At 53.3% G+C, this 26,028-nt stretch overlaps 2 protein-coding genes across 7 annotated transcripts; one reads left to right on the top strand and one right to left on the bottom strand.

Moving 5' to 3' along the window:
* Window positions 1-1,077: 1,077 nt before the first annotated feature.
* Window positions 1,078-9,928, top strand: CCDC9B (coiled-coil domain containing 9B). Of its 3 annotated transcripts, none has more exons than XM_027572285.2 (11): window positions 1,078-1,202; window positions 2,029-2,142; window positions 2,414-2,521; window positions 3,145-3,297; window positions 3,389-3,514; window positions 4,146-4,345; window positions 4,634-4,692; window positions 5,289-5,342; window positions 5,441-5,540; window positions 6,025-6,067; window positions 6,151-9,928. In XM_027572285.2, the coding sequence occupies exons 1-11, from the start codon at window positions 1,191-1,193 to the stop codon at window positions 6,685-6,687; spliced, it is 1,506 nt and encodes a 501-aa protein (XP_027428086.1). In that variant the 5' UTR covers window positions 1,078-1,190; the 3' UTR covers window positions 6,688-9,928. The 3 variants fall into 3 exon arrangements, with proteins under 3 accessions (XP_027428086.1, XP_027428088.1, XP_027428089.1); XM_027572287.2 differs by having other exon boundaries at window positions 1,178-1,202; window positions 2,355-2,521; XM_027572288.2 differs by lacking the exons at window positions 1,078-1,202; window positions 2,029-2,142 and adding an exon at window positions 2,636-2,755 and having other exon boundaries at window positions 2,398-2,521.
* A 4,956-nt stretch (window positions 9,929-14,884) lies between these two features.
* On the bottom strand, window positions 14,885-18,434 carry INAFM2 (InaF motif containing 2). 4 transcript variants are annotated; one of them, XM_027571210.2, is made up of 2 exons: window positions 16,104-18,434; window positions 14,885-15,190 (listed from the first exon to the last, which is right to left on the bottom strand). In XM_027571210.2, the coding sequence occupies exon 1, from the start codon at window positions 17,528-17,530 to the stop codon at window positions 17,072-17,074; it is 459 nt and encodes a 152-aa protein (XP_027427011.1). In that variant the 5' UTR covers window positions 17,531-18,434; the 3' UTR covers window positions 14,885-15,190; window positions 16,104-17,071. The 4 variants fall into 4 exon arrangements, with proteins under 4 accessions (XP_027427011.1, XP_027427012.1, XP_027427009.1 ...); XM_027571211.2 differs by having other exon boundaries at window positions 14,885-15,172; XM_027571208.2 differs by having other exon boundaries at window positions 14,885-16,244; window positions 16,627-18,434.
* Window positions 18,435-26,028: the final 7,594 nt, after the last annotated feature.

Here is a 26,028-nt window from a genome sequence, read left to right as displayed (position 1 = left end):
ACTGGGCTGGTCTGGGGAAGAAGGAGAGAGCAGCAGGGCTTTCTGCTCTGGAGACAGAGCATGGAATTAGGGAAACTGAGGCCTGGTCGATCAGGGATGTGGGGGATGCAGCGACCTCTGACCCTCCCTTTAGGGCTTGGAGGTCGGGGCCTTGTAGCTATTAAAGAGACCGCAGGTACCCCTGAAACAGAGACACCCCCCAGCACCCCAAGCTCCAGCTCCTGGAGGCTCCAAGAGGGGGACCACCAGGCAAGCTGCTCCCCTGGGCAGAGGGATTAGCCTCAGCTGTATTGGGAAGAACTGGGGAGAGACTTTCCTGAGAAAGCCTGCTTCTTTACTTGGCCTGGGAGAGGCTGAAAGGCCAGCCGTGGAGAGCAAGGCCAGGAAGGGCCTGGAGTGAGGACCCTGAGTGGGGAAGGCTGGTGGCTGACTCTGAGCTGCGGTAGCATGGGCCCTGCAGAAGGGCCCAGTTCCGCACACCGAGGGGAGACTTAAACAGCTGGGCCTCTCAGAAGTGGCTGTGCTTTAAAACACAGGGAAGACAATGTTCAACCTAAAGGAATGGCTAATGGTGTTATTTCAGGTATCTAGTTGTATTTGGTGGCCTAGGGGAGGTAAGCTTCTCGATGCCTCCAAATTAGCTAAACCTGAGCTGATGAGGACAGTAAAGAGAGGCCCATTTGAGTTGGGGGTCCTCAGACTGGGATGGCCGACGGGCTCAGCTGCACCCTGTAGGCTTTTCTTCACTATTGGGAGGGATGGAGGCTTATGTTGGCTGCCTGTCCATCTGCAGGTATGTCCAGGCTGGGGCTCGGCTGGGCATAGGGCCTCAGAGAAGGCAGGGCCTGGGGCAGCCAGGCCCCCTGTGTGGGCTCGGCCCAACAGACAGAGGTTCCTGCTTGTGTCTCTGGGGATGCCGGGGCAGGGCTGGGAGAGGTGCTGGGCAGGGCCAGCGCCCTGGTCCTTGCCCTCTGAGAGTGGATGGGTGGGGGTGGCGGCGCGCATTCCTGGCTGGGAGCCCAGAGGAGTCTTTTGTAATCACAACATGATCTCGTGTGCTGAGCAGTGAAGCCGGCAGGGAGAGGCCAGCAGAGGCCCGGCTCCGGCTCCGGAGGCTCCGCACTCCGGCTTCCCTCCTGCTCTGGCTCCCCCGGGGCTGCTCTGGAATTCTCTCGGTGCCCACTGTTGCCATGCACTCAGCTGTGAGTGGCACCTCACCTTTGGCGGGGGGCTTCTTGGGGCTGGGGCGGAGGCTGGGACACCAGGCCCTCACACTCCGGGGGCAGCTGGGGACAGCTGGGGACAGCTGGGCCTGGGGGGACGAGGGCTGTGCCTAGGCTGGTGGGGGGCTGGGCAGGGGCACTGGCTGCAATGGAGACCCTGCGGCCAGACAGGGAGAGACCTGGGGTCTCGGGGCAGAGGCCTGGCTTGCTTAGGGTGGCTCCCCAGCTGGGCCCGCCCACGGAACTGGCTGTCTCTCCAGACCTGGAAAGGCCGGGCTCGTGGGAGCAGCTCTTTCCCACAGGCTGGGCACAAGCCTGGGGAGTGGGACCCAGGGCCTGGGAGCCCAGGACACAGCCGGGGCCTCTCTTTTTCCTGTGGTTCTGGGCCTGGGAGCCGAGCGGCTCCCCCCCTCCCCCTCGACCTCCTGAATCCCCTGGCAACTTCCCAGTCACGGCAGGTTCCGCTGCCAGAGCCATTTATAACTCTCATTCCAGGCTCTGCTCAGCAGTGGAGCTCCCTGGGGGGCCCGGGGGGAGGGGCAGCCCACTGCTGGGAGCTGCAGGCCTGGGTATAAGGCCCTGACCTGAGTCCCTGAGGAGGCAGAGAGACAGGCAGAGAAGCCCAGGAGGGTGGGGCCTTGGGGCCTTCCACGTGCCATCTCCCCTTGTGAGCCTAGCTCTGGGGCCAGGGCCCATTCGTGGTAAGGATATGCTTCTCAGGTGAATGTGAAAGCTAGGGGCCTGATAAGGGATGGGCCCAGCAGTCAGGAGCTTGCCGCCCCCCCTCCCAACTGGCCCTCTGCAGGGGCCTCACGGAGCCGAGTCACCCATGAGCAGGCAGGAAGAGAAGGATGCTGAGCTGGATCGGAGGATAGTTGCCCTTCGAAAGAAGAACCAGGCCTTACTACGCAGGTACCAGGTGAGTGGGTCGTGACAGGGGCCGGGGGGACCAACTGGGTTGGCACTGCCTGACCCCCAGACCCCTGCACCGTGGTCTTTCCCTGCAGGCGCTAGGCCTGGGGCCAGAGTTATGGTGGTGTGGTCCCTCTCGGCAAGTCTGTGAGGCTCTCGGGGACGCTGTGATGCGGTGCCTCTGCCCCCTGGTGGTCCCACTGGTGTCTCTCTGTGTAGGCCTGTCTGTGTGCGTCTCGGGGGGCCATGGCCTGTGCTGACCCCGGGCCCTCCCGCAGGAGATCCAGGAAGACCGGCGGCAGGCGGAGCAGGGCGGCATGGCCGTGACCACAGCGGAATTCCTCCGACCCGATGGCCTCACTGTCACTATCAGCCAGGTCCCCGGCGTAAGCCCCCCCACCCCGCCCCCCTGCAGGGAGAGAGGGTGGTGAGGTGCCGCAGGCCCAGCTCATGTCTGGGAAGGACAACGGTTCCTGCTTCTCTGTTTCCTCCACTTCCAGTTCTGGGGCTCACCCTTCAGCTCCCAGCCTGAGGCCGCCCAGCCCACTGCGGTCCCTCTGACCCCAAAGGGCCACAGCTAAAAGGCCACCAAATAGAATCCTCCTCATGCCCTTTTCCAGGTGAATGTGAAAGTTAGGGGCCCCACAGCCCTGTACCTGTGCTCCAAATCACAGGCCACTCCTAAACCCCCAACCCTAGAGGGACAGAGAAGGGGGGCTGAATGCCAGGAGCACTGTCTGAGGGACAAAGCCCCATTGTCTGAGTGCTCTGGATTTCCCAGCTCAGAGATGACAGGCTGCTGTGGCATCTTGGGCCCCGGGGTGGCCCCGGTCCCTGGATAACCTCATGCCACTGGCATGTGAATGCCCCACAGAGTCAGCTCCTCTGTGGGCATTCCAGGGAGGGCCAGGGCTGGAACCCAGCCTGGGGAACCTCCCAGAGGACTCCATCCCCAGCTCCTGCTCAGCACTGGCCATGTGGTCTGAGGGCACGGCATCTCATTCTGCAGGGGAGGCGGGTGGTCAGCCGGAACTGGGCAAGACCCCTCAGACCTGGAGCAGCCGATGAGATGCTTGAGGACGATGAGGTAGAGGACCACACTGGTACTTTCTGCCTGGGGGAACGGGTAGAGCTGGCTGTGACCATGGAAAACAAAGCTGAGGTGAGCAGGGTGGGCGGGGGAAACCCAGGAATCAGGCCAGCAGCCTCTTCTTACAAGGCTGTGCCACACTGCCCGTCCCACCTACCCCCAGGCCAAACGGATCGTAAGTGAGAAGCCCACCAGAGCAAGGAACCAGGGCGCAGAAGGGTCACGTGGAAGGGGCTTGGGCCGGACCCCCTCCATACAGATGGCCAACAGCTCGGATTCTGCACGGAAAGTACATCTTCAAGAGGGAACGGGGACGTGAAAGTGGCAGTCATCATTTGGGGGAGGCGGAGAAGCTGAGTCACTTATGTCCCCTATCTCTGGGGACATGGCCCAGGCAGCACCAGCAAGAATTCTCACCCTTTCTTCCTTTCTCTGGCCAGTTTCCACGTTGGGTGGGCCTTACCTTGATAGGGTATGTCAGAGGTCCGCCCCTTACCCTAACTGGATCTCTGATGGAGAGCAGGTGGGGGGCCTTGGGGTGGGCCATGTGCCAGGTGTGACCTCTAGGTGGCAGCAGCCCCCAGTCCTGGCTCTTGCTCACCGCGGCTGGGTGCCTCTCCACTCTGGGCCTGTCCACACACCCCTGCAAAGACCCAGTGGATAGGCACTATTATTAGCCCCATTCTACAGATGAGGAAATGATACACAGAGAGATTAAGTAACTTGCCCCAAAGACACAGCTAACAAGTGGGTGGAAACCGTGCCTATGGCGAACGAACGTGTCAGAGATGGAACGGATTTCATTTTTAGACGGGGACGTCAAAACCTTGAGGGGCAGGGGTTGGTAATATCCAGACTTCCACTCCAAGTCCAAGGCTTCCTGCTTCCTCCCCATGGTGCTGAGTGTCTTCTCCTTGCAGGGTGCTCGGGAGCCCCAGAGTCCAGGCCTGGTCCCAGGCCCGGTTCCCCACCGGCCCGTGGGGGGACCTGTGGAGGTGGGCTGGGACTATGCCCAGTGGAAGCAGGAGCGGGAGCAGATCGACCTGGCCCGTGTGGCCAGGCACAGAGATGCACAGGGTGACTGGCGCCGCCCATGGGACCTGGACAAGGCCAAGCCCACGTGGGTGACAGGGCTGGGCAGCTCGTTGGACTGACATGCTTGTGGGGCTTGGAGTAGGACTAACTGCGGATGCTTCCTGGAGGGCTGGTGGGACCCTCTCCAGGGTGGTTAAGGGTCTGCCCGGGCCCTTTGGTGGGGCCTTGGCCTCACCGGGTCCCCCATTTTCTTGGGCCCACCATCATCTTGTTGCCGTCGGTTCTGGGGTTGGGGCTGGGGGAGGCAGTGGCTTCGTGGGTCTTGCTGTAGCTTGTGTCCACCCCAAAGAAGCCTGACCTTCTGGCTCCACAGGCTACAGGACTCCGGCAAGCCTCAGGAAGAGGGTCCGGCCAGGGTGGGCGGCACCAGGGGTGAGCCAAGACCCACCTCACCCCCTTTCCCTCCTTGGCTTTTATCACAGCCCCCTCCCCCCATCCCGTGCTTCCTCTCCTTTCTCTGTCTCTGGGTGTGCCACTTATTTTTGGAGCTGGAAGGAGGCATGGAAGAACATCTTACTTCCTCTCCCTCATTATCAGAGCAGGGCACCTCCCCACCCTCCAAACCCACAGCTCCTGCCCTGGGTTCTGGCCCCAGAAGGTCTGGGGAGGAGGCTCACAAGGAAGTCTGCACTGGAATCCTTTTGAAGTTGGTCCCTCATGGGTGAAAGCTCGTTTCCCTGCCCCTGGCCTGTTATAGGAACAGAGCTTTTAGAATGGCTAGTCCCCTTGGTTTTACACATGAGGAAGCTGGGGCTGGAGAGACTCCGCCAGCTGCCTAGCCAGGAATGGCAAAGGGAGCACAGAGACCCAGCCCCCTTGACCCCCAGACCCAGGACCTTTTTGGGAGTCAGAAGACCCACACCTGGACCAAGGAAAAGACTGACAGCTTCCCAGTCCTGGAAGACTGGTGTTACTGCTTTGGATCCTTTATCACCCCACTCTTTCTCCATTTCCTTTGCCTCACTTAGGTCCCAGGAGCCACCGGAAGTCACAGCCCCCACCACTGTCCCTTGATGGTAAAGGTGAGTTGGGGGAGAAGGAGCAGGGTCGCACGAGCTGGTGAAGGAGCTGGGCTGCCATGACCCTCTTCTCTCCTTGATTTGTGGACCATCTCTTGCAGGTGGTACTACTCGGGGTGGGCAACCCAGCAGACCCTCAGTGGTGTCGGCCACACGAAGCAAAGCCCGGGGGACAGAGAGGCTGACCGGCAGGGCCCGCAGGTAACAGGTGGCAGGGGGCAAAATCAGGGGAAGCATCTGGGCTTGCTGGATCTCCCTTGCCCCTGGGAGGTCAGGCCCAGCACTGGTCCAGGTGCCTGCTCCAGCCCTTGGGGCTGCCTGGAGGCAGGTTAATGAGGTTGGGGCGGGGAGGCCGGCAGTAATTACAGCAGTTGCCTTGCCCCCGGGGAAGTTGGGTGTGCCTTTCCCAGGCGGTGCAGGCAGGGACACGTCCAGAGTCCCCACGGAACTCAAGGTGCTGCGGGCTTGGCCACAAACAGCATCTGGGGACCTGGGATGGCGCTAAAGTGGGTGGTGTTCAGAGGAAATGGCTGGCTGGGGAACAAGGTCAGGCTGGAAGGGACGCCGCCTGGGGCCTTGTTCTAGCTCTGGCTGCTCCCTGGGAACAGGGGCCCCTGGCTACCGAGCCATGGATGTGAAGGGCCGTGGGTGGGAGCAGGGCCTGCCACGTGCTGTGTTCCCACAGGTGGGAAACGAAGGAAGACAAGCAGGAGCTGGAGAGCCAAGAGGTGGGTGCTTGGGAACAGGATGGGGCGGGCTAGGGACATGAGCTCTGAATCCGCCAGCCAGCAGGGCCAATGTCTCGTTTCAGGGAAGCCAAAATAGCAGAAAGACTCGGAGCCAGGAGGAGCATTCACAGAAGCAGAGCGGGATGGAGCTGGGCCGACCCACAAGTGCCCCACCAACCAGCCCAGCCCCAGGATCCCCAGGGCGGCCACAAAGGGGGTCAGGAGCCTCCGTGGCTAGTCCAGTCCCTGGCTCTCCACAAAGCACTGACTTGATTCCCCTTGACCTTTCTCTAGGAGGGGCCGGTAGCCCCGGGGCCGGGGAGAGTATGTGTGCGCTCACTCCAAGGCCCGGGGCCCAGGAGAACCCTGTGTCCTCGCCGGACGGTTCTGAGCAGCTCCTGGGGTGGGGTGACCCCCAGGCTGAGCCGGAAGTACAGACTTGTTCTGAGCCACAAGGAGCAGGGCCGCTAGAGCCCAGAGAGGACAAGTCTGGCAAGCCTGGGGCCCAGCAGGGCTTGGCACCACGAAGCAGGCCCCCCAGAGGAATGGGCCAAAGGGCAAGGGGCACAGGAGGTATGAGAGGCAGGACAGGACAGGCTGGCCCTGCAGGAAGATGCTGAGCAAAGCCCCTGGGCGCACAGGGGCCAGGCTGGGGAGAGAAGGAGGGAAGAACGCAGGCAGACTCTTGCGTGCGATGGGTATCTGGATGCTGGGGGCTTGTGGCAGTCTGGCTGAGCAGCTGGGCAAACTCTCTAGTGGGGTGACATTGGGAGGGCAAGGAGCTGTCCTTCCTTGCCCCTCATGGGCACATCCCGTGCATAGGTGTGTTTTTACCTGCAGGTAAAGCTCCTGGTGTATTCCTATGCCACCCCTGGTCTCTGAGGCTGTTGAGCCCTGCCCTGGGTCCATTGCCACCGAGGCCACAAGCTTCCCTGCCATGGCAAGAACTCGAGGCTTAGAAGCACTCGGCACCTGGCTCTCCTGGCCTCTGTCACCCCCGAGGCCTGGCTTCTCTTTCTGGTTGCGGCTTCGGCTCCTCAGGTGCAGGCAGCCTCGGTAGCTGGCAGGACAAGTCCAGGCCTGAGCCCCTTCCCCAGCCTCTGCCTTGCACCCAGGGGACACACGACCCCAAACTCCCAGGATGGCCAAAGCAGGGGAATCTCAGCCATCAGCTGGCAGCCTCTAGCCTTTCTGGAAGAGGAGGCTGAGGCTCGAAGGAAGGGAGGCCACGGCAGGTAAGGGACTGAGCTGGGGACAGAAGAGCAGAGCTCAGGTTTCCTCCCCAAAAGAGAGGGTCCCTGGAAAGGGCTCCTCTCTGAAACGGCCTGGGGTGGGGTGGGGAGAGGACAGCCTCTTCTCCCCACAGCAGGGTGGTGAGCTCATCATCAGGGATACCCTCCCCCACACCCAGGTCAGACAGCAAGTATACCGTCAGGACAGCATCAAGGGGGTGCAGGGGGTAGCCCAGGGCCATTTCCTGCCATCTCCTACCCCCCCCCCCACCTCCCCTGCACCGCGGGCACGCCAAAGCGAGGACTCAGACAAGGGACAGAGAAAGTGACTCTAGCTCAGTACAACTTCAGGAGGCGTCTTTCCTACTTAGTCTCCGTCCCCACCCCTCCCCCGAGGCCCACGGCTGGTGAATTATTCAGACGCCACACAAGCTGTGGCTTCCTCTCGATTCAACAAACATTTCCTGAGCACCCACTAGCAGCAGTGCGGCCGGTGGGCGATGGTGACTCCGCCAGCAAGAGGGAGGGAGAAACCCAGTCATCCCGCAGCTCCAGGCCGCACGGCAGAGCCTGGCGGGAGCTGGGGACGGTGGTAGGAGCGCAGAGAGAACCATCTCACCTCTGCTCGAAAAGGCAGGTGCCCCTTCCTCCCTCACCACGTGTGGCTCTCCCCATGTGGCCCCCTCTGCTCCCCTCCTCTTTGGCCCTGCGGGGGCTCTCCCTCTCGGCTGAGGGTCCCGGGCCTCCCCAGCCTCTCTGGCTTCTCTAGGGAGTGTCTAGATCATCCCCAAGGATGCTCCCTTGTCAGTGAGGGCTAAACGGTGGGGTCACAGCTGGGGCTTCCTCACTGGTTCCTGCTCCACCCTCCACCCTCTCTACTCAGGAAGCATGAGGACGGGGTGTCTTGTCAGCAGATCAGCGTGCTCCTCACATGTGAGGGTGCAGAGTAATGCAGATTCTAATTCAGTAGGTCTGTGGTGGGCCTGGAAATGTGCATTTCTAAGAGGCTCCTCATGACACCTGTGCTGCTGGTTTCTGGACCACAGGTTGAGCAGCAAGGGTTTGGACTAGAATCTGCGGAGGGCTAGGGGCAGACAGACTCCAGACTCCGAAGACTCACTGCCGGCTATACTGGGGACCCGGCTAGGGCTGCCCCTGCCAGGTGGGAGCTTCCTGGCTTCAGGGTCGGGTGGAAAGCTGAGGCACCTGGGAAGACACTTGAGAGGCCAGTGAGTGGGTGGTGCCAACTTCCTGTAGTGGGGAATGAGGAAGTTGGTTGGGAATGGGACGAGGTGAAGGGGGTGGAAGAGGTTGGTTTGGGGTTGATTAGAGGAATTTTGAAAAGGCTTGGGAATATTCTTATGCACTTAGGAAGAAGACCCCTGTGAGACATGAATAGGTAAAGGTGAATGACTCCAAGCTCAAGTTTCCTCTTGCCCTCCAGTCATCCATAGATGCACTTGGAGCATGACCCTGGACTTGACCCATGACCCAAAGGATGGAGCTGGGGAAGAGTAGATTCAGGCAGAGCCCTTGAATTCAGATTATCTCCAAAAATAATCATGATCAAGAATTTGAATTCTAAGATTCACAAACTACTCCCCAACCCCCCAGTGCTACCAACTGTACAGATGGGCCTTCATTAGGGACTGTAGGCCTAGGTATGTTTGACTATGGGATGGGGATATAGCACTGGGGCGGAACTCTGGTTCAGCCCTCACAACAGGACCTAAGCAGGAGAGAAAGCTGGGTTATGAAGGGCTACCGAGAAAGAGGGCTTCTCTCCCAGGATGTCCTGGGAGTCACTAGGGCTTGGAGAGTGTGGAGACTGGCCCAGGACATCATCCCTGTAGGAAGACTGTAATGCCAGGCAAGTATCACTGAGCTCTCCTCAAAAAAAGGGGGAGCCCTTCTTCAGGATAAGGGAGCCAGCAGCTATGGTGGCTACCCTCCTCCCCTTGGATGGAACCAGCTATGGAGCCGGAGGGAAGCAGGGATACCCCTCCACAAACCTCAGGGTCATGGAAGCCTGGCTGTAGCAATTCCTGGCTCCCTTGTTTAAAGGCCTGGCTGGGAGACTTTCTCTCAGAACCTCCTCTCCAACCGACTGATGAGACTCTCCTCAAAGGTGGGAAGCTCTTCATGAGACAGAGCTTTAAGGAGCCCAGGCACAGAGCTGGGGGAACAGAGAAGGAAGCTTCCTGCAGAGTAGGGAGAGGACAGCTTGACTTAAGGCTTCATAACAAGGAGGGCGGAGAGGGCAGAAGATAGCTCTGTCCTGAGCCCCTATCACCTGGGCAGAAGGGAGCAGCAGACCAGATTGCAAGGGAGGTGTGTTTTTGGAGGATTGGCAGCATGGGAGAGTGGAATAGACATGGGCCTTGGAATCCAACAGACTGAATCTTAACCTAGGTCTCTCATCAGCTAGCTGGGTGATCTTGATCGAGTTTAAACCCCCAAAGCCTCAGTTTCCTTATCTGCAAAATGGGGCCAGTAACAGCCTTGAAGTGTTGTCAAGAAAATTAAAGAGTATGCAAAACATGCCCCGCTCACTAAGTAGGCACTCTATGAACAGTAGCCTGGCACTCAGTCAAATGTGTTGAATAAAGGAAGTCGCTATTTGGTTTGATCTTTGCCTACTTTGTTTTCGATCTTCTCCTTTACCTCCTCTTTTGGTCTCATCGTCACTGGGGTCGGTACACTTCAGGGAAATAAGGGATGGTTTGTAAAGTCTACTCAGCCCTCCAGGTCAGTGAGCGTCCTTTATTCACCTGGGGGAGTCGACTGGAGTTAAGGGCCTCACAAAGTGACCCTGCTCTTACTGGGGTGTTCTTTGCCCTCAGCATTTCCCTTAAGTCCACACACCAACTTTCCTAACTCAGCGTTTCCTCGTTTCTTCCGTTAACACCAGCGGTAATCTCATGGACTCCACCACAGTCTTTGCTTATTATTTTCCCCAGAATCAAACCTCCCTTGTGGGGTTTCCTCTATGCCTCACAGAGTTAAGGTTTTTTCGCCCAAATGAGCAGGATGACTGTATTTTCTAATGGTCAAGGGACAGGTAACTGGGGATGCCTAGCTATCTAACTAGGCGCAAGTTTGGAGGGTTTGACCACCAGTCAACTCCAGCCCCAACCCTGGCCTCAGGGACAGGAGTAACAGGAAAAGATGGGGGCGCCTGGGTGGCTCAGATGGTTAAGCATCTGCCTTTGGCTCAGGTCATGATCTCAGGGTCCTGGGGTGGAGCCCCGCATTGGGCTCCCTGCTCAGCGGGGAGTCTGCTTCTCCCTCTCTCTCTCTGCCCCTCCCCCTGCTCATGCTTGCTCTCTCTCGCTCTTTCTCGTTCTCAAATAAATAAAATCTTTAAAAAAAAAAAAAGGAAAAAACAGGAAAAGATGGTACTAGACACCCCCCCCGCCCCCCGAAAAAAAACCCCATAAAGGAAATGGCTACAATCCCCATGTGGCTATCTCTCTCTTTTTATTTTGGGGACTACGTCGGGAAGGGGGGGGTCAAGGGAATAGGAGAAACTAAAGATACCACTTCACTGTGCCTCTCCAGTCACTTATCAGTATGCACAGACCCCAGCACGCAGCTCTTTCTGAGCGAGGGCTGCCCCCGGGTGACTACAACTTCACCGAGGGGAGAACCTGAGGCTGGGAAGGCAGGGAAAGGAGCTGCAGAAAGCACAGACTGAGGCTGCTTTCTCTCAAGTCTGCCGGCCTGCGTCACAGCCTCTCATTAAGCATCCACTTGACGCCGGCAAAGTGAAACAGCACAGACCTGGCACCAGAAAGAACAAATGTGGCACCCACTGCTCCTTTTAAGGACTGACTCGAGGAGCAGCAGGCCCCGGGGCAGGAGGTGAGGCAAACACATCAGTACCTTTGTGGGAGGGGAGAGTGGACTCTTGCAGGCCTGTGTCCTTCTTAACGAGCTCTCTGGGGCGAGTTCTCTCGGCACCTTCAAAAATAACCAAGAACGCAGCCTTTTTTCCCTTTTTCTTACAAACTCTGGGGATACGGTGTTTCCTTTCTCCCCAGCAGGGCAGCTGGCTTCAACCAAGAAGAAAGGTCAAAAGTCACCTTGTAGCCATCTGTCAAAACAGAAATACCTAAACCCTAAGTTCCAGAATCAGAGGGAGAGTCTGGGCCAGTAGTTCTCAGATTTTAGTGTCAGAATCACCTGGAAGGCTAGTTAAAACACAAAGTTGGGCTCCACCCTCTGAAGCTCTCATTCAGTTGGTCTGGGAGGGGGCCTAAGACATGGCATTTCTAACAAGTTCTGAGGTGATACTGACGCAGATGCTCTGGGCGCAGGGTGTAACGTCTACCACCTGCCCCTTCATGTCTCTTTCCAGGCATCATTTGGCCCAAAGGGATGGACACTCACTTGAACCTCTATTACCTCCTATGTATACATGGTACTTTTAGTCCCCAGATCTCCAAGCCCTGTCACACCGATTCCCTCCACTTGCTCTCACGAATTCCCATTGGGTTAGGAGGAAAAAGCAGGGCCAAGGCCCTAACCAGGGTCATTACCAAGTCTGCAAGTTTCCTATTTTTCAGTTCAGCATCCCTTCCAAGAGCACATGGCCGGCCCCCCACCCCCAGGTCCTCGTGATGCCGTGAGCTGGCCACGCACACGGAGGCTGACTGCCGTGATGCAATCCTGCCCAGACTACCAGCAGGGAGCTGAGGGGGGCCTCCAGGTCACAAGCTGGGCAGAGACCTCGGCTCATGAATCTGAACACAGAGGTAGCAGAGAGAGGTAGATTTAAAAGGAATGCCTTGGTAAACAACGGAATTGTTTTTCTGGACAAGTCGGTTTGGGGGCTTTTGAGGCCTTACTTGACACACTGTAGGCACTAAATAAATAGTTCTTGGGTTAATGGTAGTGGTTCGTGGAAAATATTCTAAGGGAAGTTAGAAGCATATTGCTGTTTAACTGAAAAGCTACTGTAAAAGCAGATTCTCGAATTTAAGAAAACAGGGCTATAACAAAGGTAGATTCTTGTTGGCATGACTGTAAATTTCTTGAGGGTGAGAATTGTGTGGGAATTTTCTGGTCCCTTATATTAACAAATACTTACAGAATGTATGGAAACTTGTGTGGCCCAGGTGCTCCTTACTGACCAGGTGGCTCATGTACACAGTATAGGACTTGGAGCCACGGCTTTTTCTGCACTGAGGGTGGAGAGCTTGGTAGTCTGGGTGTGTGGTTAATGGGAAAAAAAAATGTTATTGTGTTTTTTTAAATTAGCTACTGGAGGGAACAAAGAGTAACACAGGTTTTCTGGCAGCAGAAATGCACAAGCTCTGTCAGCAAGTAAAACAGATGTGACCAAAAACTGTCGAGAAAGCAGGTATTTTTATAGCTCAGCATTGGGCCATAGGGTCAGGACAGAGGGGACAACGATTGGGCCACATATTCTATGTTTCCTCCGTTAAGCACTGCATGGGGTAGAGCCGTGGACTTCCGGTGCCTGGAAAGACCAGGCAGGCCAGGCCCAACTCCTTCACCTTGGAAACAGAGACTATGGGCAGGATGGCTGGTGCAGCTGTGGTCTGCAGGGGTTCTCTTTAGCCATCTACTCCCCTGAACCAGACTGTGGGCTGTGGATGTGGGGACACAAATGGATTACAACAGCGACGCCACACTGATACTAGGGCCACTTCTGTCTGACACAATGATCAACCAGATGACCAACAACCTCTGAGCACCTACTGCTATGTGCCAGGCACCGAGCTTAGTGCTGGTCCTGTGAAACGAACAAAGCTATTGGGGTCCCCCTCCTCCACTGAGGGAGACAAAAAAAAAAAGTATACAGCTGTGGTCCTTTTGTTATTGCACTGCAATTCCAGAAATACCTCCATTCTCTGCAGACAGGAAGGGGAGGACAATTATTACCCTTTTTAAATAGCTGTGGTAGCCCTAAAGCTCGGGACCTGACCTTTCGGTTCCCCTTAAAGAAACATGTAGAAACAAGTAGATGCTCTCCACTCAGCATTTCAAAACAGGATATAAATACTCAACTGAAGAACACAGTATCTTAGAATTCCCTAGTGAAAACTGAAAAACAAGGTAGACAGAAAGTCTTCCCAAGCTGTGGTCTCATGCTGTGCAGAAATCTAGAGCTGTTAGGAAGAAAAGTATTTCTTATGCTTCAAACTTCAGAAAAACACTTCTCTGCACCTCAGGATCACTGGGGAAAGAAAGGATTCCAACACAAACTCAGTCTAAACAGCTTAGCAAACTCCTGATCCTTCACCCTCGGAAACTTCACTTTCAAGAGAGGATGATCTCCTCAGGCCGCCAGGGAGTAAATGCACACGGGGACTTCTAATAAAAGTAAACACCTACAAATGATCCTGGCCGTCCAGGGGCAAAGCAGTTAAAGGAAAGTAACCCCCCTTTTGCACAGACTTCTTCCTGATGGGCAATTTTGCAGCTCATGTCTAGCCTGTGAAAATAAAGCTGTTCCAACCACATCTCCCCACCAACCTGAACCTGTTCTGGCCAGCAGGCCCTTGCTGCACACACTGCCGTATGTGTCCAGTGTGTGAAGCCGTGTGTGACTGCAAAAGCCATATGTCACCATCTACACAAAGGGGGGGGGTTACCAGAAGAACCCTGGAAACTCTCTCACTTCCCTTCTGCTCTGCCTTACCAAGCCCTTTCACAGAAAGCCATTGTGTAGGCTGAAGAGGGAAATAAAAGAAGGGCGGACTTTTTCCAGGCTCCCCTGCAGACTACAAGGTGATGTAAAAGCACAGAAGCTACCTCCCAACAGCTCTGGAGAAGTGCAGGCCTCAGGGGGCCCCACCGACACTGGCTTCTCACTCTGCTTTGTACTGGGCAGCATTGTCTGATAATGAGCTCAGCTCAACTGTGGGCCATGTATTTTGCAGCATAACTAATCCCTCATATTTTCCTTTTCACCCACATGCCTTTTATTGTTTGCTTTCGGGGGAGAAAAAGCCTCACCTTTGAAGCAACCTACACCTTTCTCTCAGCCATTTGGCTCTCTCGCCTGCTCCCCTGTAGACAAAGCTCTGACCAACCGCTGTGGGTGCATCAGCGTCCCTCCCAGGGCTAGCACTTCTTGAACTATGCAGGGGCCGATGGCTTAACGGTGGGAACAGTGATGCTATCAGGTGGCTCATCCTCACCCCAGCTCTCAGCCAGCTCGGTGTTTATAAGAACTCTTTTTTTGGGGGGGGGTAATAATTCTTAGTATGTATAGTCACTGGTCCCTTAGCGTCCTCAGCTAGGCATCTGCTCAGAGTCCTTTAAATGCAGAAGCTTTTAAACATTTTTAAAGGCTGGTAAAAGGCGGCTGAGCTAGCTATCACTGTTCATCTGACCCCATGACTGCTTCCTGACTAAGATGCATTCCTGCCACCCTTCACTAATAAATTCAGTCAAGCCATCAGGCACAGAGAACATCAGGGCAATTGCTTTTTCCTCCTACACCTATTCATCAACATCCAACCACCACCTCTCAGACCAGCTCTTCTTCCAACCTCTACTCCTTCCCCAAGGAGTACGAAAAAGAAATAGTCAACTTACACAGGCTTATGTAGAGTTCTTAGAATGTATTTTTGTTCACCTGAAAAATAAAACTTTTAAAAAATATACAGGACTTTTTGAGGACAGGTATCTTAAATGGCTGAATTATAAATAATGTCTCTGGTCATGTTCACAGCTAGAGCTGGAGCTAATGTCCCAATTCCAGTGAAGGCTTTAGAGTCAGGAGGCCAGCAGCTGGACCTACGAGTGGTCTCTCTAGACTCTTTGATCCATCCCAAAGTGGATTCAGCAGTCCAGAATGCAGGGATGGGGACAGGGGACTGGATTCCCAGATGTCCTCCTGTAAGTTCAAAGGATTCTTGGAATAAGAGATCAATTTACAAATTATTAAAATATAGGACTAAAAATTCACACAATAAATATAAATTACAGGCTATTATTGAAGTTATAAAGTGGCATTTTATGTTTCTTCCCCACCCCCAGACCCCCACCAAAAATTTAAAAAGGCCTCAAAGGCTTCCTAATGACCAAAGTCACATCAGCTGCTCAGAAATCTCCTCCAGCCAAGACACCTTGGGGGTGCTACCAGCCTGCTCCTAGGCTATGACAGCTCAGCTGCTGTTACCTTGCCCACAATAGAACATGGCTTAAAGCAAGACTTCTTGTCCTGTAAACTTGGATCAGAGCTAACTAGAGTGTAGGCCAGAAAACTGGAGACAAACCGTTTTAGGACTCAGGTGGATAAGTTTTTGTCTTTTTTTTTTTTTAAAGTGCCTAATTTTCCAAAAAGGAAACACTAAGGGGTTTGATATCTTGTCACTACCCACACTCAATTGCCTAAAAGCAAGTGGCAGAAGGAAATGGAATCCAAATTGAGGATGTATAATTCTTGCTGTCCCAGAACTATACAGATGTCACTTCCCTTGGTGTTTCTCATCTCCATCGAAGTATAGGCTGCATATAAGTAGGGTTTATCAGGAGAGGTAAAGACAAACCAATGTAATTTTCCCACCAGCTGGTCCATTAACTGGCTATCAAAGCACAATCCTGAGCTTGAAGCCCACCTTATAGCCTTTCTGGTTCTATAATGCAACTCAAAACCAGAAAACGTGCTCAGAGCTCTGGTTTCACAACAGATTTCACCCTAATTGCAGGGCTACACTGTTACTTACAGGCTCAGGAAAGAGGGAAGGCAAGAGTGATTACTGGAACAAGACAAGATCTTGAAGAGGGGAAAATAAAATAAAAACACTTTGAGCCACTCTACTTACAAAAGCTTGCTCTTCCTAAAAGAACTCTGTGAGGAGAAGGCCAAGGATTGAAGCACAGAGGCATTGCTCTTTCCCTTCCTTCTTCCCTGGCCCATATCCAGATACTTAGGGCCACAACAGGAAGCCTCTTCCGTGGGGGCACTAGGGTGGGAAGAGGAGGGGATTAGTTCGTTCTCCACCCTTCCTAAACAGCTTCTACTTCTCCTAAGGTTTTCCACTGTCCTTTCAAGTCTAAGGATGATTATACTCTTTAGGGTCATAAACCTATCTTTCTGAAATAGGGGGAGTAGAGTGGGTGATGAAAAAAGAACAAAAAAACCAGTGTTTGTGCCCTTCTGGCTAGCTGCACTTTGGGGGCCAGCAAATAGCCCTTGCATGACCCCATCAGTGGGTAGCTACCCAGGGTTGTGGGAGGATACATATAGTTCTGTGTAATTATAGCTTCTAGTGCATATGTCAACAACTATATACAGGGATCTATAAATTAAATGCATCTGTGGCCACTGCAACTGGGTTGACGTACCTGAGCTCCACTACTTTTGGTGCCCTCCTTTCGAGAGCTTGAGCTTATTAAAGAGCCCCTATAGCTCCCTCCTTCCCCTGAGTCTTGCGGGGAAAGCCCGAGTCACTCCTGCACATAGGATACACAAGAGCTAGCGGCGAAAAAGGGTTCGGAGCTGGGATCTCCCCGCCCCTCCCCCCATTCCCTTTATGGCTCAGGGCCCTGGCGCAGCACGGTCCTGGGAAGACCAAACCCCGAGCCCCCGGCGAATCGTGGTCCCTTGGCTGAAGATCGGACTGCAGGCCACCCGCTCTCGGGGCGAGCTAGCGATCGTTGCGGGGAAGGGAGAGCGTTCATTCCCGTGGGGGTCACTCCCGCGGGCTCCCCGCCCCGTCCTGCTGCAAAGTCCTGCCTCCGGGCTTGGGGAGGGGAGAAAGGTTCCCGACCGCCCCCGGCGCTGAGGGGTTCAACGACTCCCGGGCGCCGCCGCCCCTTCCTCCTCGTCCTCCTCCAGGCCCCGCGGCTGTTCCAGCGGCCCGGCCAGGGGACTGTCGGCAGAGGGCTCCGGACGCATGGGCCGCGCCGCCTGCAGCGGGGGCGCGTCGCGCGGTGCCTCGCGGCGGGACGACCCCGTGGCATTGGGCCCCGCCGCCGCCCCCGAAGTCCCGGACGGGCCGGTGGCGTTGGAGCCGCCGGGGGGCGGGCCGGCGGCTCCCCCCGAGGTCCCGGCGCCCACCGGCTGCCAGATGAGGCTGTAGTAGACGGCGAGCACGATGGCGGCCAGCGACACGGAGAGCACGTAGGCGAACACGGTGGCGAGCCGGACCCACTTCTTGTTGGTCTTGGCCGCCATCTTCGCCTTCTTGTCCCCGGTGTAGGTGGCCGGCTTGCCCCGCTCGGCCGGGGCAGCGTCGCGCTCCTTCATGGGGGGGCCCCGGCCTTTGCCCCGGTGCTCCACGGCCCCGGCTGGAGGGGGCCTGGCGGCCTGCGAGGACTGGACAAGGGGCGGCCCGGCGCCCTCCGCTCCCGGCAGCTCCGCGCTCCGCCGCCGCTCCTCACGCCGCCCGCCCGCAGCCCTCCACCGCGTCGCTGCAGCCGCCGCCGGGGCCTGGACCAGTCACTGCCGCCAGCGCCGCCGCCGCCGCCGGCCCGTCAGCTGCTTCCCCGCCGCCGCCACAGCCACAGCCGCCACAGCCGCCCGACTCCGCGTCCCCATCCGCTGCTGCCCGCCGCCTGCCCGGCCGCCGGCCGCCCGGTCTCCAGTGGCCGCGGGGACGGCGCGCTCCGCTCCAGCAGGGCTCCCCCACCTCGCGCGCTGGCAATAGGGGGCGGGGGGAGCGCTGCTGGGGGCTGCCTCTTAAAAGGGCGACGCCGGGGTCCGGAAGTGCTGCGCGGGGAGGCGGGCTTCTGTCGCTCGCCGCGAGCCCCGCCGGGACGCCCCGTTAGGAGAGAGTTAAAGGCGGCTGGTTCTTAAAAGGGCAACGGCGCCGCAGCCCCGGGCGGGCTGGCGCGGCGAGGATGGGAGCCCCGGGCGCTTCTTTAAAAGGGGAACGGCGCCGTTTGGGGCGGAGTGCGGAACTGGAAAAGGGGGCGGGGAGGGGCGGTATGAGCAAGGAGCTGTCAACTCTGGCGCCTCTACCCTCCGCTCCAGACTGTCCGAAGTGACAGGTGGAACAGCAGCAAGAGCTGCGGCCCCCAGGCCTCAGTATACCCCCCAAAGTGGGGGTGATAACACGCTAATGCTCTCGACTCGCTCCCTGATCCACGTACCCTCAGAGCCGGTCTCCTGGACCCCTTCACTCCTAATGGGCCTGGCCCACATCCCGCACAGGCAGCTAAGGAGCCTGGATCACTCACTGGTCACAACTGGTCGCGCCCTCCCGCCGCCCCCCCCCCCCCCCCGCTCCGGCCCCGGCTGGGCTTTGGGGCTCTGCTGAAAACTTCCCGATTCCCCCCCTTGTTCTCTTAAAGCCCGGGTCACGCTGCGCAGACCTTTTAAAGTTTCTGGGACAGAACCACGTGCTGAGCTGGGCTCTCCAGACTCGCCTCTCATCTCAGTCCTGAAGTTCGCAACAGGTCCGAGATCCCGCTTTTTGGGGGCTTCGGACTCCCAGCTTTGGGCTTGATTTGGACTCCAGGAGCTGCACTGAACCAGTGGCTCTCAGAAAATTTCCCCTCTCTGATTCCCTCTGGGCCTCAGAGTCTAGGCTGTTGTCCGCACCACCCCCCCATTCCTTTGTGAGGTTTGTCCTCCCTAGGGTCCGGTTGGTGCTGACATCCCCTCACCAAGCTTGGAGTCTCAGTAGCACTTTCCCCTGTGCCTTCCTCCTCCTTTTGCCCTCCTCTCTCCTGCCTTCTGTTCTCCCCACTCCCTCTGTAGAAGGCTTTCCAGAATTTAGGTTCCCTCCTCCCTGAATTCTACTTCCTGTGTTCCCAGAGCTGAGTGTGCGGGGACTGCCGGGGTGTCTTAGTGGGTATGTGAGACTGTGCCTGTGTGATGGTGTGTGGGGACTGTGATGGTGATGGGATCCTTTGTGTGACACAGCCCCCTTTCATACGTGAGCCTGACTCCTGGCTCCTGACTCTGAGGGACAGCACTCTCTCTGCCCTTCCCATTTTCCCTCCTCCTCCACAAGAATCTTTGCCTTCCAGACACCTGTCCCTTTATAATAAGGAAGCTCCTCCCCAGCACTCCTGCCCTGCTATCTCAGCCAAACAGAATTTGAGGGCTACCAGAGCTGAGGGTGTTGATCAGCTGCTTAAACCATGGGCCTATAACTCAGCCTCTCTCTCTCTCTCTCATTCCTGAGATCCAGGTGTGAGTCTGGTCAATTTGATGAGGGAGCAGAAGGCTAGCTGAGGACCAAGCAGAAGCTGGTACCCTACAGCTCCCCCCCCCCCCCCCCCCCCCCCCCCCCCGCCATGTGGTATGTGTGACATTGCACAGGCACTCCTGGCTTCCCTGAAGGAAAAACAAATGGTTAACTGACAGAGATCACAGTTTTGCAGGATAGGAGTCTCCCTCAGTTCACAAAAGTCTTAGCAATTTACGAGGACAAAGCATTTCTATCAGTGGCCTAGCTTCCAGAAGGGAATGTAGATACAATTAAATGTCCTTATAATCTGCAGCCCATTGACAGATACTTGAAGTGGGCAAAGTGTAATGTTTCTCCAGGAAGCTCCCAACTCTCTTACTGTTAATGCCTTACTAGAAGGAAAAACGACCTTAACTTGACAATGACAAGTCAATGACCTCTGGTATCCTGTGAGTCTTCTTTAACATACAAAAATCCTTTGGAAACCTGACTTTTCCTTACCTCCCCCAACTCCCAAGTATATAATCAGCCACCCCTCACAACCCTGGGGCAACAGCTCTTTCTGCCCACGGGTCCTGTCCCGTGCTTTAATAAACCACCATTTTGCACCAAAGAGGTCTCAAGAATTCTTGCTTAGTTGTCGGCTCCGGACTCCACCCCACTGAACCTCACTTATATTCTAAAACTTCATCAAATTGGATGCTACTTCCAGGAATAGCCTAGCTTGCCTTTGTACTTTCTGAGACATTTTAAGGACATCAGAAATTTGGAATGTTAATTGCCTTTTGTGGGCTACTGGGGAAAAGAAAACCACTCCTTCCCCATCCTGCTGCCAGGTTGTCCAGAGCTCGCCCAACAGGGTGGCCTGTTAAGTTAAAATCTCTGAACTGTCTCTGGATGTTGTCCTCTCTTCTCTTCCCTGTTTTCTGGTCCTCCGGGCAGAACGGATCAGATCAACAATACCAAGGTGAGTTATTTTGGAAGATTCCAGGTAAGCCCAACCCAAAGCCTCTTTCCATCCTCTTTCTTGAGTGGACTCCATATTTCTTCTGTTGCAAAGTAAACTTCTTTCTTCTTGCTTGGTTCCCAGTGGGGTAGGAAAACAGCATGTCACTCTTTCCTATGCTAAGGAATAAATATACTCAAAGCCCTTATTCAATTCCTCTCACCCTATTCTTCTCCAAACTAAACAGTGCCAGATTCTTTAACCTGTCATCAATAATCCCTATTTATTATCTGGATTTACACAGTGTCTTTTAGCCTAGGAACTCAAAATGCTTTCAGATATAATTGAGCCTGATCTCCCTGGTGCCTGAGCCATTAAAAAACCATTAAGAGTATTCCTGTTGCAGGCAACTCAATGGCCCCCTAGTGGCCTGAAAGTGAATGCGCTTCTCTAAGTGCCTCTCCTCAACCAAGGGTAAGCAGAGAAATCAGAAAATCCAGGCAGCTTGGGGACAGAATGGGTCCCAAGGTCATCTTTTGTTATACCCCCAAGGGCCCTAGAACCTCCTCCACAACATCCCTGTGGAGCCCTCTCCAGCGGCAGCTAAGAGAGTATCCATGATGGTGTATCTAATTGTCTGCTCCGTAAGGCAGCCTTTCCAGCTTTAGAAAGTTCTGACCCATTATAACAGTAGCAACATCCTTGCCCTTATTATGTGCTGGCTCCAGATTTGGCCCTTACATTCCTCATCTCATTAGTCTCACAACAATCTAGAAGGTAGTTACTCTTTATCTCCATTTTTGAGATGAAGAAACAGCCTCAAAGAAGTTAAGGAATTTGCTCAAGGTCACATAGCTAGATAGAATTCAAACTTGAGTCTTTCTGACCCTAGGGGGTTCTGATCCCTGCTCTACTCTGCCTCATAGGCAGAGCTGAACTTTGTCTCTGTAGTGAGGGTACCCTCAGATCAGGGCGGAGGCACTCCTTCTTCCCGCGGCCAGGAGTGTTGGCTACTTGATGGCTCACAGCTCCCACTGTCTCTGGGAATTGCTCTCAGGTGCCAAAGGAAGCTGCCTCTCTCTGTCTCTGTCTCTCCCTCTCTCTCAGCCTACGAGACCAATAAATAAGGGCCAAGTTGCAACAAAACCCAGCCAGAGATGTTCAGGGGCCTGCTAGGGAAGGAAGAAGGCTCTAAGCGCAAGGAGCTACAAAAGGAGCCAACAAGTATTGGTAGGAGTTAGGAGAGGATGTGTATAGGCTGGATCCACGGGGAGCTGAATCGGAATATTAGGTTAAAAAGAGGAGGGTTTATTGATACGGGAGCGCTCTCAGGTGAAATAGGATTTAATACCCTGACAAGGATCTGGAGGACAGGAGAAAGACAATGGCCAGCCAAGGGAAATGGAAATGCTTCAAAAAGCTCAGGGAAGTGAGCCTGCTATTTTCGGTCCTCTCTGTAAGGCCAGAAACCCACTTCAGTCCTGCAGGAAGGCCCAGAGGATACTCTGGTTATCAAAGCAAAGAGGAACGCACTGGGAGAAGCTCAGTTGAGCTGTCCTCTGCAGGCCAGGGCTGACGGCAAGAGGCCATTACAGAACTGGGCCTTTGATAGCAATGGGGATGATAGGACCATGAAATACTAGCAGCCAGAGGCTGGTCCAGCTATGGTGAGGAGCAGCAAGTTGGACGCAGTGGAAAGTGCTGACAGTAGAACTAGGCAGACAGTGAATAGAACAGAGCATCCCTAGGGCAAACTAGATGGGCAGCCGGGAACGGTTTTGCTCAACCCATGCCAGTGGTTCTCAAACCTTTTGGCCTCAAGATCACTTTACACTCTTGAAAACTGACGTCTCCAAAGCGCTTTTGTTTATATGGGTTTTATCTATTGACACTGCCACATTAGAAATAAGACTGAGAAACTTATAAAACACATCAATTAATTAAAAAAACAATGAGCCCATTATATGTTAACATCAATAGTATATTTTTCATGAAAAGTAACTATATTTATGGAAGAAAGAAAGTTAGTGAAAGAGTGGCTTTTTTCACATTTTGGCAAATCTCTTAAAAGTGGCTTTATAGAAGACAGCTGGATTCTCATATCCGCTTCAATTGGCAATATGTTGTTTTGGTTAAAATATATGAAGAAAATCTGGCCTGACCCAGATATGTAGTTGGGAAAGACAGAAGCATTTTAATAGCCTTTTCACATAATTTGAGACTACACCAAAACTCAACAAGTAGTATTTTCTTAAACGGCGGTTGTAATGTGGAACATGAAGCTGTGTCCATGAATGCGATCACATTAAAGTCTATTAGTCTGCCCTGCACTATGAACGGCTCTTCTACCCATGCACGGGTTTTACAACATCCTGCTTTGGTCATTTGGAAAAAACTGGCTCATCGGATTATATAGATCTTTCAAATATTGAAACAATCCATTATACAATATGAAAAGTTATATTTGTTAATATCAGAAAAATTCACTGGGTTCTGTCAAACTCACGAGAGTGCATCTACATTTTCTAAAATTCTAATTTTCACTGAAAAGTTCAAATTTTAAAATGAGTCACAAATAATCTCTGTTGTTTTCCTCAAAATGACAGGCTTAGTTGGTTTGAATTAGGAAAAATATCTGCCAGATAACCAAGTCTTAATAACTACAGTTTATCTGTCAGCTATTCTTTCAAGTGAAAATGGTGTTCCATGAGAAAAAATTTTTCAGCTGGTAACTCAGTGGTGCATAAGAGAGACCCATTATACTTCTGTGTGCAGTACAGTACTCTCCATTTAATAACAGAGAATATTTATTTTTATTTTTTCAATAATTTTTTGGGTTTGTTTTTAAGTAGGCTCCATGCCCAGCATGGAGTCCAATGTGAGGCTTGACTATAATATAATATAATATATTATTATATTTTAATATATATTATATTATAATTATATTATATTATATAATTATAATTAATTATATTAATTATATATTATTATTATATTATATTATATTATCTCAGGGTCATCCTGAGATCAAGACCTGAGCTGAGATCAAAGGTCTGAAGGCAGATGCCTAATGACTGAGCCACCCAGGCACCCCCTAATAGATTTTTAATTTTTAAGTAATCTCTACACCTAATGTGGGGCTCGAACTCACAACCCCAAGATCAAGAGCTGCACTCCAATCACAGAGAATATTTAAAAGACATGTATTTGGGGCGCCTGGGTGGCTCAGTCATTAGGCGTCTGCCTTCGGCTCAGGTCATGATCTCAGGGTCCTGGGATCGAGCCCCGCATCAGGCTCCCTGCTCCGCGGGAAGCCTGTTTCTCCCTCTCCCACTCCCCCTGCTTGTGTTCCCTCTCTCGCTGTGTCTCTTTCTGTCAAATAAATAAATAAATAAAATCTTTAAAAAAAAAGAAAAGACATGTATTTAAGGGTCATGATTTAATAAAATTTAGCAATTCTTCTTGCTTCATTAAGGACATACTTAAGTGAAACTGACTCTTCTTTCTTTACTCCTTTCCTTTTTCCCTCCCTCCGTTCTCTCTTTGTTTCCTTTCTTTCTTCTGTCAGTCTTCACAATCAACAACCGAAACACATTGGTGTCACTGCCTTGCTTTGTTAAGGTACCAGAAGATTCACCCACCACTTGCTTTTGCACCATCAGTGCAAATGTTTAGGCAGTGAAAAAGCCAGTAACATCTTAGTATTATTTTGACCTTGTGAAATCTCTGAAATGGCCTCCAGGACCTCCAAGGATCTGCAGACCACACACAAAATTGCTGAGCTGTACAATGAAAAGAAATCAAGAGTGAAAGGCCAGGAGACTGACGGCCATTGCTCCAGTATAAAGTCACAATACCTTGTTTCCAGACCTGATTCAATCTTCAGATCTAGAACCTGTTGCCTGAAGGAGAGGTTATGTCCCTAGGAGGAAGGCTTTTGTAATACCAGGGCCATACAGCAATGATTTCACTAGTCCTTCCCCAAGGGGACCTGTGGCCATTTACTTGGGTAACTGTACACTGGGAAAAGTGAAATGCCCATTTTTTAAATTAAAGATTCTTATTTATTGAGAGAGAGAGAGAGAGAGAGAGAGAGCAGGAGGGGGGAGGAGGGTCAGAGGGAGAAGCCGACACGGGATCATGACCGGAGTCAAAGGCAGACGCTTAACTAACTGAGCCACCCAGGTGTCCACGGCCAAACATTTTAAGGTCATCCAGTGTCTGAATTATATTGATATCTGGGGACCCGAATCATCATCATGGCTCCCCGGAAGAGTGGCCCTGGGTAAAATTACGTATAGGCTCATGGGCTGTACAAATGTCAGTTAGAAGCTTAGAAAAAGCGATATTGGGGAATTGGGAACAAGTAGGTCTTGGGGAGAGGCATGTGGATGTATCTCTGAGAGCAAGCACCAAGCGTGAAGATCTATATATTGCATGTTAATGCCCATCTGAGAGCCTCCACCAAGTAGACAGAATGACTTGGCTAGCTGAAGTTTGCCAGACTCTGTCATCAACCACACTTGTTGGCCCAATGGGCACATGAATAAAGTGGCCATGTTGGCACAGAGGGAGGCTACACATAGGCATATTGTATATGGTGGCAAGGGTGGGTCCAACAGAATGGGGTCCCACTCACCAAGGCTGATCTTACAATTGTTGCTGCCAGATGTTCAACCTGCCAGCAACTGATGGCCAACCAGCCCCTTCATAACAAGTTGACTACATTGGACCTGTTCTTCTCTGGAAGGGTTGGTGATTAATCTTGACTTGAATCAGCATATATTCTGGATATGGATTTCTCTTTCTTGCTAAAGGCCTCAACCAGCACCATTCCCTGAGGGCTTAAAGAGTATTTCATTTACTGACATGGAACCTTACATAATGTAGTATCAGAGCAAGAGTGGGCAAAAGATCATGGAATCTTCTGGGACTATCATGTACTTTGCCACCCACTTAAGCTGACAGAGTAAAAGAACAGCCTTTCAAAGGTGCAGCTGAAGGACCATTTTAGAGATGATGGGACACCCTGCACCTTATTCAATAACTATAATATCGTTCTGTTGCCCAATGGGTATGATAGAGAGGTCTAGAAAACAAGGGGTGAAAGAAGGAATAACCCCACTGAACATCACTCCCCGTGACCCTCTTGGGGGAATCTGTGGTTCCTATTCCTACAGCTCGAAGCTCTCTAAGTTTAGAGAATCTGGTTCCCAGATGTAGAACACTTCCACCAAGGGACAGAACAAGAATCCCACAAACTTGAAGTATGGCTGCTTTCTGTCCTTCAAATTCCTTGTGCCAAAAGACCAGTAGGCCAAAAAAAAAGGGGTGGGGGTGTCACATCCTCGTAGATGTACTTGACCCTGACCCTTTGGAAGAGATAGGTTTGCTGCTACAATGGGTTCAGGGAAGAATATGTTTGGCACCCAGGTCATCCACTGGGTTATCTCTTGGTACACACTTGCCCAATTTTGATAGTAAGTGGATAAATGCAGCAGCCTGGTTTGAGAAGCACATGGTGATTAGAGGCTCATAACCCTTAGGAATGAGGATCTGAGTCATTTCACCAGGTAAGCCAACTAGACCCATAGGCATACAAGTTGACGGTGAAGAGAATCTAGAATGGGTAATGGTTGGGGGATGGGGGATGCTGAATAT

This window comes from Zalophus californianus, chromosome 6 (assembly GCF_009762305.2).
Source record: "Zalophus californianus isolate mZalCal1 chromosome 6, mZalCal1.pri.v2, whole genome shotgun sequence".
NCBI lineage: Eukaryota > Metazoa > Chordata > Mammalia > Carnivora > Otariidae > Zalophus > Zalophus californianus.
The sequence above is the reverse complement of the archived record's forward strand: the minus strand, read 5'-3'. Positions and strand labels throughout refer to the sequence as shown.